This window comes from Carcharodon carcharias, chromosome 17 (genome assembly GCF_017639515.1).
Source record: "Carcharodon carcharias isolate sCarCar2 chromosome 17, sCarCar2.pri, whole genome shotgun sequence".
NCBI classification, from domain to species: domain Eukaryota; kingdom Metazoa; phylum Chordata; class Chondrichthyes; order Lamniformes; family Lamnidae; genus Carcharodon; species Carcharodon carcharias.
In genome coordinates, this window is record NC_054483.1 from 15,884,509 (window position 1) to 15,903,231 (window position 18,723).

At 40.2% G+C, this 18,723-nt stretch overlaps 1 protein-coding gene across 50 annotated transcripts in view; it reads right to left on the reverse strand.

Annotated features, from left to right (window-relative positions):
* The window catches only part of LOC121289984 (calcium/calmodulin-dependent protein kinase type II subunit beta), a 256,532-nt gene that overhangs the window by 56,774 nt on the left and 181,035 nt on the right, over positions 1–18,723 (reverse strand). For 41 of the 50 annotated variants that reach the window (XM_041210030.1, XM_041210078.1, XM_041210026.1 and 38 more), the window contains one exon: positions 17,066–17,106. In XM_041210030.1, the coding sequence (XP_041065964.1) occupies positions 17,066–17,106 (41 nt within the window). The remainder of the gene's footprint in view (positions 1–17,065; positions 17,107–18,723) is intronic. The other 9 variants (XM_041210031.1, XM_041210033.1, XM_041210027.1 and 6 more) reach the window with 1 other exon arrangement.

Sequence of the window (18,723 nt, forward strand, 5' to 3'; positions counted from 1 at the left end):
AGTTGTTACACACAAACCTCAGTGTTCTGACTTTAACCAATCAATGGGCAATCTAATTATTCTGACAGGTTTCCAACGAATGCTTCTGCCTTTTTAAATCTTGGTTGCACCTGAAATGGCTGTTTTAATTGAGTAAAGTATTGGCCCAAACAAGTCCCAAGACTCAGCAGAGTAACTCAAGAGGAAGGATTTTTAAGGATTCTACTTTGACAAGAAGCTGAATGGGTCTGCAATGACTTAAAGGAAACTGAACTAGATTCTATACCTCAGATTGGCTTTCTCATCCTTACTTATACTCCATGTCCACAAGTGCAGGAGGCCTGAATGAATAATCCTGCCACAATATATCGGTTCGCTTTAATAATGATTGCTAACAGCTCTGAAATACCATCACCAGGGGCCCATGACAAGGATTGTTGAATTTACTGTGGACAGCCAATATTCTTAATTGGCTTGTAACAATAAAACTAGCTAAATATATTGTTAAATATGACATTGCTTGAGGGGATGATGGGAAACTGTGGTCAGTAGTCTGCCTTTTAAGCATGCGTGCTGATTCTTCTGAGATTGTCTGCCCACAAGCAAATTGAACCTGTTCACTCAGTCATCGCCACTCCGTTTAAAGGCACTATAACTTTGAACAAATCCGCTCAAGAATTTTTTTTAAGAAAGGAATGAAGGAAATTAATCTTGATTGAATATATCTTGGGGTTTTCAAAACTCTGTCAAACATGCAAATTGATGGCTTTAGTGATGCATTGCTGTATGAGTAACAAACAATCTCATTTTCCCAAAGTCCAATGTGTCCTTTGTTATTTCACTCAAGTTCAATTCACTATTGGTCAAATTAAAACCTGGAGAAAATGTGGCAATGGCATGAGACACAGCCTCACTGAATAGGATTGTTTTTCATAGAATAGTTACAGTATGGGAGGCCATTCAGCCCATCATGTCTGTGCTAGCCCTATGAAGGAACAATGTAGTTAGTGTCACTCCATCGCAGCCCTGCACATTTTTCTTTTTCAGACAATATAATTCCCTTTTGAATGCCTTGATTGCACCTGCCTCCACCACACTTTCAGACAGTGCACACCAGATCCTAACCACTCTCTGCATGTTTCTTCATGTTGCCATTGCTTCTTTTGCCAATTACCTTAAAGCTGTGCCCTCTGGTTCTTGATCCTTCCATTTCTCCCAATCTACTCTGTCCAGACCCCTAATGATTTGGAATTCCTCTACCAAATCTCTTCTCAACCTTCTCTTCAAGGAGAACAACCCAACTTCTCCAATCTATCTACAAAGCTCAAGTCCCTCATCCTGGCTTTTGATCCCTTAACTTCGTAAGAAAAGATCCGCGACCACCGAGCCTTCTCGTTGTGGTTCTGATCTTGCACATAGGCGATTAAATAAGATTTCAAGTCTGATTGCAGCTTGTGCATTAAAATATTTTTTTTTATTAATGAGGGCTATAATTAGTTTAAGCACATTTGAGAAAGACATTCTACAACCTCCTTCCCTGTTCCCTCAACTATCTGCCTTCTGCCTGAAACAGTGAAGGCAGATAGTTGTTGGCTCGGTGAATTACCTTCCCCAAAGGAATGATCCTCATAAAATGACTCAAGAACACATGCGAGGAGCCTGGATTGGGTCCTGAAAATTACTTTGCCAACCTCAAGGTCCAGTGTTTAAACTCTGCCTGGATGAAAGAAGCTCACCACCACGGGAAATGTAAATAGGAACAATGAATACATGGCAACAGTGTTCATTGTTCACTATGGCCCTCAACATTAGTTAAATAGCTGTGTTAGTGAACATGAAGTGGGGCTTTATCCGTGACAGGTCAGCTCAACTCAAAACATTTTCTAAACTGGAAACTCTCTTTCCATTAGGTGAACAAATCAATTTGCCTGTGCTTCAGCCACATTCTTCAATTGGGATTTGTGTGCTTTTAGTGACTGATTCAGTTAGACCGCCTCATCTTTCTGACATGATTCAAACGAATACTTGTTTCTTCTTTGCCTTACATCTGTATTTCACTTAATTGTGAATAAGCCACTTTACAAAAATTACTAACTAATGCTGCTGCTCTGGAGTAAACTGAGTACGAAGCCAGTTCGTGCTATTCTTCCCTGAAGTTTACATAGGCTTGTCAATATAACAGCATTTTCCACTCATTGTGAAGTCAAAGTTCTATCTGGGTGTCATTACAGTCATTACTCTTACTTCCAAGTTGCTTAATTTTATTACACTGATTACTTTATACTTTTAGCACTAAATTGATCTGTTCTTGGGCCTCCTCCCAGTTTGTGACATCATCTGAAGACATGGGCTGAGTTTAAATAGTATGCTGACAACCCCAAGTTCTACCTCGCCACCATCTCTCACAACCTCTCCACTGCCTCTGTGTTGTCACTCTGCTTGTCCAACATTCAGTGTTGGATAAGCCATAGATTCCACCTAGTTAAACACCGGGAAGATCAAAACCATAGTCTTCGGCTCCTGCCACGGATCCTGTTCCCTCAACACAGTTCCATTCACTTCTTCAGCCATTGGCTCAGGTTGAACCAGACTACTTGACACCTTGTTATCTTATTCAAACCCGAGCTTAACTTCTGACATTATCTCATCTCTCCATTTCAGGGACCTCTTTTTTCCAACTCTATATTATTAGCTGCTTCAGCCCATTTGTTTTCGAAACAAACATCCATGCCTTTGTCACCACCACACTCCACTCAAGTGCTTTCCTGGTTGGTTTCTTCTTCCCTGGGTGGAATTTTACACCAATGGGATTTTATGGTCCCGCCACAGCCCCCACAGGGACGTCAAATTCTGCCCCATGTTCTGACCATTTTGCCTCATTTCAAAGCTCTGTTGCCTGTATTTTATCCTGCACCAAGTTCCACTGACCTGCCACTGTAGCCTTTGTTCACTTAAAATCAGCTTGCTGTCAGTCCTCCAATGCTGCCGAGTTAAAGTTCTCCTGTTTGTGTCTAAATTTCGTCATGGCTTTGCTAAACCCTGTTGACATGACCTCTTCCAGCACTACAAATGTCCCTGGACTTCTGTGCCTCTCCCCTTCACCTACCATTACTGATTATTCCTTCAGCCATCAATGCTTAAGTTATGCATTTCTCTAACTGAACCACTCTTCTTTCCCTGCTTTTAATCGTCTTAAAACCCACCTCCTAACAGATTTTGGCTACCCCTGCCAGTAACTCTGTGTTTGACTTGATGTCCATTTTTGACAAAATAAGTGACTTTGAAGAGGTTATATAAATGCAAGTTGCTGGTGTAGTAAATTCCTACCTTGCTTATTATTTGCTTGGAATTTATGTTATTGGATAATCCGGTTTTTTTCGTACAAATGATTCCTTGGAACTATCAGCAATTGACTGGAGTGCGATGAGTGACTTGTCAATTTTCAACTCAGGAGTCTGCTAGACAGTTTCCAGTGTGCACTTGGAATTGTTGGTTCAATGGGCACATACTGTCAGGACCATTCATTTTTCAATAGAGAAGTGGATAAATATTTGAACAAGAATGATAATAGGGAAAGGACCAAAGAATGGAACTTAGTGGGCAGCTGTTTTGGAGATCTGGAAGGGGCATAATGAGCTGGACAATTCTTTTTACAATGATTTCAGTGTTTGCCACACCATGAATGACAAAAACAAAAGAAACGCCATCATGATTTCCTGCGATTTTAAGTTTTTGATTCCACTGATTTACAGCGTGTGAAGAGCAAGAAAGTGACAATTTCCAATCTGAAGTTATACACTGAGTAGCAACCTGCATAGTGCTTTGGGGTATCAGATGTGCCAGCATCAGAACTGATTTCCTGCTGCAAATAATGGCATGAAATTCGAATGCTGTAACAAATGACAAATCAATTAAACGTAAATGTTTGTTTGAATTTGACCAATACGCAAGGTGAAGCACAATGTCAATGTCATGGCATTTGCTGGGGCCACAAAGTAAATAAATCAGAAAAGCAGGCATCATAGAATCTGACAGCACAGGATGTGGTCAGTCAGCCCAAAATGCCTTTGCTGTCCCTTGGAAAGATTAATCCCCTGCTGTTTCCCCATAGCATTGCAATTTTTTCCATTTCAATGATATATCTATTTTTCTTTCGATTCTGTTGAATCTGTTTGCACCGCTCTTTAAGGCAATGTATTCCAGATCATCAAAACTCACTGCGTTTAAAAAAATTCTCATTTTCTCTCTGGTTCTTTTGCCAATTCTCCGAAATCTGCATCCTCTGTTTACTGACACTACTGCCAGTGAAAACAGCTTCTCCTTATTGCTCTATCCAAATCTCATAATTTTGAGCACGTATTAAATTCTCTCCGAATCTTCTCCGATGCAAGGAGAACAATCCCAGCTGCTCTAGTCTCTCCACAGAACTGAAGACCCTCATCCCTCACTTTCTGATTTTTTGGCATCTGGTTGAAAAACAGAAACCTGGGAAGGTAGAAGAGGATTGAGGGGGAATATAACTGTATACAAAAAGATTCTATACTCAGACACTGAATAACTTAATAAACATTAGTAAACATGTTGCTTTCTCAGAGTGGTACTAGGAACAACTGTTGTCAAATGGACCCTTGGCTATTTATAAAAACATTCTCTTCTGTAATTTTCCTCACTCATTTGGTGCACAATATTTGGGGGAAACAAAGCACCGTCTTCCAAAAAACTACAACTTATGTTATTCGCTGTCGCCATTCCTATCCTTCTCACCAATCTTGCTGAGAGGGAAAATTCGCCAGAAATATACCAATTTCCCCAACCTGCAGCAAAGTGCCAAGGGAGGCATTATCTATGCAAGCTGATTATTTATAAAACTCCCTTCCCAACTAAAGAATCTTCACAGCAAAAGGCACTTCCCTGTAGGTGTCGAAGATGCTCGTTGGCCACCTTGAAACTTTCACCACACAATTAGACAGGTTCAGAATGAATGTCCACTTGGCTTTCCCATCATCCCTCCAGCAGACCAACCGATGGGATAGAAAAGCGCAGCTTGGTAGATTAACAGCAATTTAAAATATAAAAGGAAGGGGACAGTACAGGGCAGAGTGCTGTCGAAAGGAAGCAAGAGAGAAACCAAGACTGTAGGTAGAATGTAAAAAACACTACCACACAGGTGAACAATACCATGCCCTTAATAGCTTATTATTTCCCCTACATGTACCGCCAAGGAAAAAAACAAATAATCATTGTAACAAAATGAATGACCAAAGGACTTGTTCAAATAAGGGGTTTTATGTAAAGGATAGTTCATGCAGAATGTAAGGATGGACCTGAATGTTGCAGTGTGTACCTTTATGACTCTCTCTGTGCTTCCATATGGGATTGTTGCTGTATTTTGTGTTAACGTTACACTTCTCTGAAACCAGTCACCGGAGCATTAGTGTCATTAATTTATTTTGCACACCTTTAAAACCAGGGATTAATCCACAGTTGTTAAAATGAGGCACTTGGAGGTGTTCCCCTTTGTTTCTTACGTACACTCTTCTCCAAATTTGTTTTTTACAAAGTAATTTATCACCTTTAAACTCCATCCCTGCCAATCTTGTACAAATGGAAAGACAGAACAGCTGAGGCATGAGAGCACCATGAATTGACTTGCCCTCATCCTATTGTTCCCGCTTTTTGGGGAAGCCTCTTGCCTCCGCTCTGAACCTTCCACCTCAACAAAATTGGCAATCAAGGGTGAAAACCCCTGCTTGGGCCAAACTCGCAGCATGCCCTTCACATCTGCTGCCCAACTTCACTGTCAGGTCACAATTGCCAACACAGAAGCGAGCAATGAATTAACTTTCCAATCCTGAAGACGTTTGCCAATTAATGGTAGAGAAAATTGCTGTTTTGGCACAGCTCAGTCATAGATCTACAGTATTTGAAAGAAGGTGCACAGAGAAAATGAAGTCAAATTGAGAGAAGGAAAACTAAACCATGTTCCACTGACACAGGGATAAAAGTCCAAAGAAGTATAAAACACTGAGTGGATTAATCCCTAGAAGCAGATATTCTGGAAAATACTCAATAAAACATATACAAATGATTTAAACCATTCCTGCTTTTTGAGAAAGAAAATATCCATTAAAAGATTGTTTCTACACAACAGAGTACAGTCCCCTTCACAACACTGTTACTGCACTCAGTTCAAGATTAAGTTGGACAGTACAACATTGAATGGTGAACAGAAACGTTGCGTGTGACATACTGTACATAAAAGTCAGGGAAGTAAACAAAACCAATGCCAGTTCAACCATGTTCACTGTTATCCAATGGGCACAACAAAGGTACAGTTCTACACAGTTTAGAGAAGGCACAGAATGGAAGTGGAACAAGGGATGCCCAATAAGTACATTGTAGGTGCTCGGAGACATACCAGCATTTGCCAAGCAAAAAGAGGAAACTGATTGCTCCCCATCAAGAATTACAACACAAATCAGTACTTTACAGTAGAAACCTGAAACATGCAAAATGTTAGAAGGAATACAGTACTTTGCTGTACCAAAAATTTGTGAATAAAATAAGAGTCTTAACTCCTTACTCCGTGAAGATTTAAATGTACAAAATTACTTTGCACAGACATTATGCATCCTAAAAGATACATCATCCATCATACATAGAAATGTCTTGAGTCTACTATGAATGTCACAATGAGACTTTATTTAATATATTCATTGTTAACCATTTCATTATTTCTTCAGGGAGGATATTGCAACTAGTAGCTTAATAATATGGTTCGACCATGTGGAGTTCATTACTCCATCTTCTAACTTGGAAACTTGTGTTTGCCAACAATACAATTTAGTTTGATACCGGAATACGGTGTTGGAAGATTCTGGCAAACACATTACTTTCAATCATTTTATAGTAGAGTTTGTGAAGTGTAGCTTACAATAAATCCCAATGGCTTGGACTGGCATAACACAGTCATTCAGACCAGCAAGCTCCCAGGTTCTATCTGCTATCCTTGTTTGAGTTAGCTGATCACAGCTAGGAGCTTGAAAAATGGCCTTATTCAGACAGAATTCATACTCCTGATCACTATCACTGCTGGGTAAAGACAGGGTAGGGTTTAGAAACAAACAGATGCATGACGAGTTACTGGAGGGCCACTGATGCCTGTGGAACTATATCTCGAATGAGTACTTTCAGACGAGGGCATTAGAATGACTACTTAGCAATCTCGTCCTTCCCCTTCCTCACAAATCAGCTTTACAGGGGATCTGGGAAGAAAAATCATGACATATTTATTTCTACTATATAGTTAATGACTATTTCCTTGATTAGAATAGCAGCAACTGCAATATGCACTGTTGCACCAACCCATCCAGCACGTGAGATGATCTATCTCCTCAGTTGCAATTTTCCTTATAACTAGATAACTACACGGACACAAACAAGTGCATGTTGCACCAGTACGAGATATCAGATCTTCACAGCTTTCTTTTTCTCCACTTTAGGTCCAAATACTTATGGAAGTGTCAATGTTATAATCATTCACTTTTGCACACATCAATTCCCACTGCTTAATACAATGGTCTAGCTCAAACCAAATTGCTATTTTAAAATTAAATGGGTTACGGTGCTTTCATGCTTTCACTCTCACCTATTGACTTTACCTCATCAACAGGGGCCAGAAAGTATAAACCAGAGTGAGCTTGGTTCTAAAACTCGATGGAATGCGATAGGTGAGAACGGCCAGAACGCAGACCGCAACAGTGGCCCTTGTCTACTGCGCTGCAGAATAATGCTTGATCATAATGCTGCGGCTGGGCACACAAAGATGGTAGATGTGCAGCTAAATGCTGTCATGAGGACGGCATCAGGGTTGCTCACGTGAACTCCAACTGAATGGCTCCAGATGTTGTCCCATATCAAGCCACCTGCCATTCAGAACGTCATTGTGCTGCGTGAAATAGAGAAAAATATGAACAACACCAGTCTTCCATTTGATGAAGTCTTGAAAAACGCACTTGAAAGCACTCAAAATGGCACTGGCCATTCTGGGAACAGCAGCTAATATTTATCAACCAACAATCCAGTTGGACAGAATTTGGAATGCGTCCAGAAAAAAGAGTCAGAAGTTCACCACTGACCCAAAAGCAGAGGTTTTTGACTTCATCCTTCCTCCAGGGCAGTGTCAGCACTCACTGAATCTGCACAGAGCATTGACGATGCGCCACCTGCTCCTTAAATGGATGATGAGCGACAACCCAAGGTACAATTGTGGCTACAAGGCCCAGACCATGGAACACATCACAACAACCTGACTACGAATATCTGGTGCAGGAAGCCCTCATTTCTTCACTTGGCATTTTATGAGGTCATCAAATGGATGGCCAAACTAGACATCCCATTATAAGCTTTTCCTGTCATGTGGTAGTAGTAGCAGTACAATGTTACAGAAGGGAAATGTGACAACTTGTTATATTTTCAGCTAAATTATATGACCAAACCTATTAGGCATCAAAACAATGGACTCTTGCAAGAACAAACAATACTTAGTTAAGTGAGTGATTCACAGTGAAAGTGAGAGAAACAGTGTGGCCATTTACAGCGAGAGAGTGAGAGAGATACAGCGTGGCCATTTACAGTGAGAGAAACAGTGTGGCCATTTACAGCGAGAGAATGTGAGAGAAACAGTGTGGCCATTTACAGCAAGAGAGTGAGAGAGAAAACAGCAGGGCCATTTACAGCGAGAGTGTGTGAGAGAAACAGCGTGGGAGTGAGTGCGAGAGGAGTGGGGCCTTTAAAGTGAGAGAGTGAGACCATTAAAGAGCGCAAGAGGGAAAAGAGCATCGAGAGCAGCTGATTGGGGAGTAGGATTGGTGAGTATTTCCAGTCTTCAAAGTAAAGTAAGGTCTTTAATTTGTGTTTAGATCCTTAGTCTTTCATTTCTCTTTTTCTTAAGGATAGCTTGTTAATTATAAGATCGATACTGGTGTGTATAAAAAGTAATTGTATTAAAGTGTAAAGAGTGGGGTTACTAGAGTAATTAATTCATCAATTGAATAAAATATGATAGCGATGGCAAGGTGAGTAATGTGTTGCTGCTGCAGTATGTGGGAGCTGCTGGACACCAAGGTGATCCAGAGCAAACACATCAGTACCTTTTGCAGCTCGAGGGAAGGGGAACATTACCTGGACACTTTGTTCCAGGAGGTGGTCACACCCCTTAGATTGGGTAATTCGAATTTGGTCTGTGATCAGGGACAGGAGGGCATGACAGCAGGTGAAGCACGTTTGGGGACCCGGGGGTAGTGTTTGAGGAGCCTCAGCCCCTGCAATAGCACAACAGTTAAAATGGTTCTTGCAAGCTGTGTGGATGAGAGCGGGGACTGCAGGGAAGGTGAGTGAACTGACCACGGCATTGTGGTACAGGGAGCCATTCAAGTCGGGGGAGGAAACAGGAACATCGTAGTGGTAGGGGACAGTATAATTAGGGGGATAGATACTGTTCTCTGCAGCCGTGAGTGTGATTCCCGAAAGCTGTGTTGCCTACCCAGTGCCAGGTTTAAGGATATCTCCTCAGGGCTGGAGAGGAACTTTGAGTGGGAGGGGATGGATCCAGTTGTCATTGTCCATGTTGGTACCAACAATATTGATAGGACCAGAAAGGAAGTTCTGCTGAAAGAATTTGAACAGTTAGGAGCTAAATTAAAAAGCAGAACCTCCAAGATAACAATCTCGGGATTGCTACCTGAGCCACTGGCATAGGGTAAAACTGGCATAGGGTAAAAAAAAAAGTCAAGGAGTTAAATGCGTGGCTCAGAGATTGGTATGGGAGGAATGGGTGGCAGTTCATGGGGAACTGGCACCAGTACTGGGGTAGAAGGGAGCTGTTCTGGTGGGAACACTTTACTTGAACCGTGCTGGGACCCGTGCCCTGGCGAACTGAATAACTAGGGCTGTTGAGTGGGCTTTAAACTAAATAGAGGGGGGAGAGTTCTGGAAAGGTTACAAAGCAAAAGGACATGGCGGCCTTAAAGGGCAGCTATTTAGGTAATGATACACAGAGTATGCCAGGAAGGGACAGAGTGTACATACATAAAAAAGCAGCACCAAATAGGGTCACAAGGGGAAAAAAATTGTAAAAAGGCAAAATTAATGGCTCTCTATTTAAATGCACATAGTATTTGGAACAAAATAAATGAATTAACAGCACAAATAGAGGTTAATGGTATGATCTTATAGCCATTACGGAGATGTGGTTACAAGGAGATCAATGCTGGGAACTAATTATTCATGGGTATATGACTTTTCAAAAGGACAGGCATGAAGGGTGGTAGGGTAGCTTTGCTAGTACAAGATGTAGTAAGTATGATAGCAAGAAAGGATCTTGCATTGGAAGATGTAGAATCCATATGGGTGGAGCTAGGGAATAACAAGGGGAAGAAGACACTGGTGGGAGCAGTAGGCCCTCTGACAGTAGCTATACTGTAGGACAGAATAAATCAGGAGATAATAAGGGCATGTGAAAAAGACAGTACATTAATCATGGGTGACTTTCATCTTCACGTAGATTGGGAAAATCAAATTGACAGAGGTAGACATGAGCAAGAATTCATAGAGTGTATTCGGGCCAGTTTCTTGAAACAATATGTTGTGAATCCAACCAGGGATCAGGCTATTTTGGATTTAATAAATGATCTCAGAGTAAAGGATCCCGTAGGAAACAGTGACCATAATATAGTAGAATTTAGCATTCAGTTTGAGAGTGCGAAACTTGGGTTGAAAACAACTGTGCTAAACATAAATAAGGGAATTAAAATGGAACGAGGGTAGAGTTAGCTGGAGTGGGCTGGGAAAGCAGTTTAGCACAAAGATGGTTGATGGACAATGGCAGATGTTTAAGAAAATAGTTCATGACTCTCAACAAAGATATATCCCAGTGAGGAAGAAGGATTCAAGGAAGGGGATAAACCAACCATGATTAACCAAGGAAGTTAGGGTCATTATCAAATTGAAAGAAAAAACATACAATGTGGCAAAGTTTAGTGGTAAGCCAGAGGATTGGGAAAGTGTTAAAAGCCAAGAAAAGACAACCAAAAAATAATAAAGAGGGAGAAAATAAACTTTGAGAGTAAACTAGCAAGTAATATAAAAACGGACTGCAAGAGCTTCTTTAAATATATGAAAAGGAAGAGAGAGGCCAAAGTGAACATAGGCCCCTTGGAGAATGAGGCTGGGGAAATAATAATGGGGAACTAGGAAATGGCAGTGGAGTTGAATAAATACTTTGCTTCAGTCTTCATGGTAGAAGATACTAATAGAATTCCAAAAATACTAAATAATCAAGGGGCAAAAAGGTGAGGGGGGGGGGGGGGGTCAAATTACAATAACTATCATTGGAGACAAAGTACAAGGGAAATTAATGGGGCTAAAGACCAGTAAGTCCCCTGGACCTGATGGGTTGCATCCTAGGATATTAAAGGAAGTAGCTACAGAGATAGTGGATGCACTGGAAGTAATCTTCCAAGAATCCTTAAATTCTGGAAAAATCCCAGAGGATTGGAGAATGGCCAATGTAACACCCTTATTCGAAAAGAGAGACAAAAAACAGTTAACTATAGGCCAGTTATCTTAACATTTGTCATTGGGAAAATGTTAGAGTCTATTATACAGGATGTAATAGCAGAGCATTTAGAAATACATAATCTAATCAAGCAAAGTCAGCATGGCTTCATGAAGGGGAAATCATGCCTAGCAAATTTATTAGAATTCTTTGAGGTGGAACAAGCAGGATAGGTAAAGGAGAACCAGTAGACGTAATATATTTGGATTTCCAAAAGGTGCTTGATAACGTAGCGCACATAAGGTTACTTAAAAAGATAAGAGTCCATAGTGTTGAGGGCAGCATATTAGCATGGAGAGAGGATTGGCTAACTAATAGAAGACAGAGAGTTGGGATAAGGGGGTATTTTCTGTATGACAACCTGTAACTAGTGGAGCGCCACAGGGTTCAGTGCTGGAGCTTCAGTTATTTACAATATATATTAATGACTTAGATGAGGGAAATGAATGTACTATCACCAGGTTTGTGGATGACACAAAACTAGGTGGGAAGGCAAGTGGTGAGGATGACACAAGGAGTCTGCAGAGGAGTATAGACAGGTTAAGTGAGTGGGCAAAAACTTGGCAGATGGAATATAATGTAGCAAAATGTGAGGTTATGCACTTTGGCAGGAAGAATAGAGGAGCTGAATGTTATTTAAATGGAGAAAGACTGCAGAAGGCTGCAGCACAGAGGGATTTGGGAGCATTGTGCTTGAATCCCAAGAAGCTAACGTACAAGTTCAACAGGAAATAGGGAAGGCAAATGGAATGTTGGCCTTTATTTCAAAGGGAATGGAGTATAAAAATAGGGAAGTCCTGCTAAAAATATACAAGGCACTAGTTAGACCATACCTAGAATACCGTGAACAATTTTGGTCCCCTTATCTAAGGAAAGATACACTGGCATTGGAGGCAGTCCAGAGAAAGTTCAGTAGGTTAATCCCGGGTGTGGAGGGATTTTTCTTGTGAGGAGAGGTCGAGTAGGTTGGGCCTGTATTCATTGGAATTTAGAAGAATGAGAGGCAACCTCATTGAAACATATAAGATTCTTCGGGGGCTTGACAGGGTAGATGCTGAAATGTTGTTTCCCCTTGTGGGAGAGTCTAGGACCAGAGGGCATAATCTCAGAGTAAGGGAGCACCCATTTAAAACAGAGATGAAGAGGAATTTCTTCTCTCAGAGGGTAGTGAATCTGTGGAATTCTTTACCGCAGAGGGCTGTAGAGGCTGGGTCATTAAGTATATTCAAGGCTGAGACAGAGAAATTTTTAGTCAGTAAGGGAATCAAGAGTTATGGAGAAAAGGCAAGAAAGTAGAATTGAGGATTGTCAGATCAGCCATGATTTCATTGAATGGCACAGCAGACTATATGGACTGAATAGCCTACTTCTGCTCCTATGTCTTATGGTCTTATAGACTTAATTATTTACCTTTGACATAACATTCACAGAAATGTCTTGAGTCTACTATGAATGTCAGTGTGGGACCTCATTTAATATAGTCACTATTAGCCATGTCATTATTTCTTCAGGGAGGATATTGCAACTAGAAGCTTAGTTACTTGGTTTGACCATGTGGCATTCATGCCTCCAAAGCAGAGCAAGGGTCTGCTCATCATTTTCGATATGAACAGTCAAACCAATATAGTTCAACCTCATTACTAAAAACGTGGGCATTACTAACATGGCCAGCATTTACTGCCCATCCCTAATTCCCTTTGAGAAGGTGGTGGTGAGCTGCCACGTTGAATACAATCAAGTGGCTCATTAGGCCATATCAGGTTAGGATCCAAGTTTCTTCCCCGAAAAGACATCTGTGAACCAGGTGGACATTTACAACAATCAGGTAACCATTAATAACGTTAGCTTTTTATTCCATGTTTATTTAAGCAATTGAATTTAAATTCTGCAGCTGCCATGGTAGCATTTGAACTCATGTCTCTGGATCATTCATCCAGGCCTATGGACGACTAGTCCAGTAATCTAACCAATATACTACAAAATTCTCAAAGAATGCATTTATGTTAGTGAGCCTTTCTTTATTAACTTGCATCTTCCATTGGAGCCAGTGAAGCTGAAACAGATTGGTTTTATAGTCTGCTTTAAATGCTAATGGTTCCTTTATTTGAAAAACTTAACTGTCACTCCTGAAATATTTCAGTATATTTTAATACTTTGATTATTAATTTAACTAACAAAAATTATGTTGAAAAATTAGTTTTCTAAAGCACTTGTGCCTTTGATCAGCCATCATCTCACGGGGAGGTTTCCTTAGATGTCAATGGACAAACTGCCTGACTGGTCACATTCTCAGGGTCTTGATCATTAGAACAACAAATAACAAGGCACGGGGCAAATCAATTGCTAATAATCTGATAGCTATTCATCTTTGCTTCTCAGATTTGGCACTCGGCTCCCTTTAATGCCGTTAGTTATTAAAGCCAATTTTTCCCTGTTGCTCAATACATCTCTAATTTGAATATTATGATGTTTAGTAACACAGCTAGTTTTTTTTTTAATTCGAGACTTATGGCTTATCTTAAATTGTCCTCAAGAAGGTAGCTGAGAGTCACCTTCTTGCATAGAACTGAGTGATTTGCTCAGCCATTTCAGAGTGCAACTAAAAGTCAACCACATTGTTGTAGGTATGGAGTTACATATAGGCTAGACTGGGTAAGAAATGGCAGATTTCCTTCCATAAAGTGCATGAGTGAACCACAGAGGTTTTTTTTACAATAATTCAGTATTTTTAAGGTCACCATTACTGTTACATGCTTTTAAATTTCAAGTTTCTTTACCAACTGAATTTAAATTTCCCAGCTGCTATGATGTTATATGAATTCATATCTCTGGATACTTAGTCCAGTAACATACCACTGTGCGACAATGTCCCTATCAATTGGATGCATTTAGTTTTGTTGTTAAATTTTGCAATTTTTAACATTTAAATCTTTGGATATCAAGAATATATAAAAGCATTAATTTAACCTAAATGAAGCAGATGTTTGGGAAAGGCTCCTTGAATATACTCTCCTCTTTCTTGGTTTAAGCTTGAGGCTTTATAAAAGCTTGCATAATATTTGGTTTGCAACTGGCTTCCCATACAGCCCCATTTCTCTCCTTCAGTGGCCAAGCAGGATATATTATTGTATTTTGTACAAGATAAAAATTTCTCAGGCATGCATAACTCAGTTCCAACCAGAACAAATTCAGACTGTTTCTGGCATGCACAGTATTACTCATGTTTGAGTAGCAGACGATTGAAATACAAAGGGACAAAATTCTTCATTGTGAGAGTTTTGTTTTCAGTCCCAGTTTTTCATTAACATTCTTGATAGAAGAAATTTTGCTCCATAATGTTTGGAAGCAGATGATGAATTTTTGTCTCAACAAAATCAGAAATAATCGCAAAAGCTGACCTCTCTTTCCCAATTCTTCCTGACCCGACCATCGCTTTGGGCACATGTTGTGGACGCTGTAATGCCTGCCAGTTGCATTACAAAACTTACAGATGTCACTCAATAAACCAAAACTATCCTTTCACTCTGCCGTCACAATTCAGCTATGCTGAAGATGGTGAAGGATGGGAGGTAAATTGTGTGGTGGGGGAGAAAGGTGACTGAACTTGTTCAACTACCAATCCAATTATGTGACGATCAGTCATGCATTAAACTTCCAAGTCCTGCACTACCTTTAATGACAAATCACCCTTGTCATGAATGCTCAACAATCTGCTGATGATGAACCAAGACATCAGACTGCTCTTTTAAATTACTGCTTTGTAATTCTCTGCAAAACCACATACTGTCTGATATTTATTCACAATTAACAAATTCGGAATCACAAGAAACCTGGAAACTGAAGTAAAAATTGGAAATGTATGGCAGGACTGACAGCAACTGTAAAGGTATAAGTGATAGTCTTTCTGGCAAAGGCTATTTGTCATAGCCGGGTTCTATTCAAAGATGCAACCTGTCAACCTTTGCAAATGCTGACAGACCTAATATTTATTCTTAGTCCATAAACTAAACCTCTTTTTTTAAAAAAAAGTTTAGCACACCTTGCTGCTTTACACAAGTTCTGCAACATGGATTCTCTTCCCTGACAAACGGTGGATTGCATACTCTTGACCCAAGACCCAGTCAACTGGAAAAACTGTAAAACATAACTTGTTTTGTCACATGGAAAGAATGTCACATATCAAAAAGCTGAAGCATTTCCTGTTTGAGTGTAAATTTTCATTCAAACAGTACTAAAAAAACTTCTCAGCCATATCATCAGGATATAGAATTATTAATTTAGTTAAATTGCCCAGTTATCCATGATACAGACAGATGATACAACCAGTCTCTGCTGGTTGTACAATATAATTACTTAGTGGTAACCTTCAACATGTGCTTGACTGAGCAGGTGCTTCAGTTGGCAGAGACAAGAGCATCTGGCTTCATAGCAAAGACTCAGGTTCAAACTTATGCGTTTCCTGTTATCAAGACTCAGCTACCCTTCTGAATATCCTTTCCCACATCACTTGCTGGTCTTGGCTGAGCATTTCGAAGTGTCAGGGAAGGAGAAAATATCAGTGAGGTTTATCTCACCATGTTAGCCCCCTTTTCTAACGCCCACTGACTTCCGCTGAGGGGTGCATCTAAACCCCAAGCTGCTCTCCCAGCTGAGGGATAACGACACAAGTGAAATTTAAAAACAAAGCGGAGCATAACTCACTGCCTCTGCACCCTACTTGAAGGCAAGGCTACTTTGGCCTTTGCAATAAGGTTTGCATCATTCTTCAGAGGAAATCAATTGAAAAGCCTACAAACTGTCTTATAAAGAGCTGCTGTCGTGGAACGAAAATCTTCAACGCTGACCTCAATTGGCTCCTCACTGTTTTGAACTCCCACGATGTAGCTTGGCACCATGTGTGGAACTGGTTTGTATTGTGACTGTAGCCATGCATAACATTGCACCATTGATCATTGCTGAAATATGCTTGGATATTAATCACACTGTATGCATCACCTCAGTGCTGGATGCATGACATTGCTTGTGTGGCTGAAGGAAGTGGGGATGGAAGAACATGTTGCAAGGCGGTGAGGTGGGTGGGGGAAGTAAAGAAAAAAATCATCTCTGCCAAATAAATGCCTAAGATTGTGTCAAGTCAGAATCTTTGGTTTGAAGCTCCCCCATGCAGTTTTCCTTGGGTTAGATGCAGCTAAGTGCCTTACCCAAGGACATTCGATATATCTACATGTTGAATCACTGCGGTCGCCCATTTTGTAGCTGTACTACCAATTTGCAGTTCATTTAGTACTTTTGAATATCATGCACAATTCCTTGCTTTTTGTTCTTAAAGATCCTTTTTGTATTGTTCAACTGTGATAGCAGGCACTAACAGAAGCCAGAAAATGCAAACTAAAAATATAAAAATAAAAGCAAATAAGGATCGATCAACTGTGAAAAGAAGAAAAGATGGAAGTTGAGCTGGAAACCTACCTTGACTCCATCGGCCTTCTTGTTTAATAAACTTTTGGCTGCTGTATTTTGAAAAGGGAAAAGAAAAGAAAATTACATTTGTATCTCAACTTGCAGACTAAAACCATGACTGTCCTAACAGGCTATAATTTATCTGTTTCCACTTGTGCTCTAACCACTGCAAACATAACACATTGTTAAAGGACAAGTAAACCAGCTAGGGTACACCAGATGCTCAATGACGTTCGTAGGCGAACTGGGTCTTTGACTCACTTGTTTTTTCTGTGGCATGCACAGATCCAATACTTGCCCAAATATGGCTGCGCACACATCACCTTAAACTCTGCATGTCCATCTACAAACGGGCTCAGCTGTCCATCGAGAGAATTTCCTACTGCACTCTCAAAAGAACTGGCTCAGGGAGAATTCATGTTACACATCGTGAGTGTGACTAACCCACAAGCTCACTGTTTAAGGGGAAGATGGTTAAAGGGGTCACAATACTTATTTCACCCGCATGGTCAGACTCCATCATTTCTCCCCCCCCATGTTAACATCAATGTACCATATTTAAACAAGAGGTTGTTCAATGTAATCCCAAATGTTGTATAACAGTTTGATTTTTCAACTGTGATACCAATGATGGAAAAAAAATTTGGATTAGATGCATCATAAGCGTGCCATGAGAAAATGCATTAATGTAATCTCTATAATACCCAAGAGTTTCTAACCCATTCCTTTGCAAACCTTTGCACACTTACCTGTAAACTATGTCTATGTCTTTGGTGGCACAATGCAAACACCTGACAGGTGTGTAATTAATTTAATGTGTACACATGGGTGACTAATCTGTCACTAAGTAAAAAGAGCTAATGCTAAACAAGCTTCCAAAGATACTGTACCCATTCAACCACCTCATACCAAGGCTGGCTTTTTGTAAGGTATCTCTTCATTAAATATCTGTGTTCTTGTCCTGTAAGCTTGCAAATGACTGACTGGGAGCAGTTCACTATTACTGCATGTTTAAGTTTAACAATTCATTGATGAATTTATTATCCATACTACATTCAATAACCTTCCAAGGACAATTTATTCAGCTATTTTGCTTAAGATGCAGCAGATTTTTTCTGGAGCAAGCCATAGTCTTTGCACTGAAAATCTTGCTCCAAGATTAGTCGGCCAGATCAGCCACAGTTTTAAATTCAGGGTCAAGGCTCTTTTGTTTCATTAGTCTTCCTAATGTGGACTGTCCAGCCTGAAAAGGATTCATTCAGAACATTTTGGTAGAGTAACATGCCTTGAATTAAAGCTCCGACACACTGGTAACTGGGCCTGTCTGCTTTGTAGTGACCTCACTGAGATGCTGTCAGCTTCATTGTTGAACTTCAAAAGAATGGCTGCATAGTGCACAGTTCAAAGAACTACCCTTGTGGGATTACACCAAAGAAGCTCTTAAAACAACTTCAAACTAGAGTTTTACTGCTGCAGATGTGAGGTGAAGAACCCAGTGACATTAAAACTGCAGTTCAACTAACCCAACATTCTTTTTCTAAAATCTTGTGTAAAAACCCTATAAATAATCACCTTGCAGTGGAAAGATAATGAATATGGATTGCTTTGCTCACGTTTTTAGCAAAGTCAGTTGGGTCTATTTGAACCCTTTTGACATTCTATGGGTG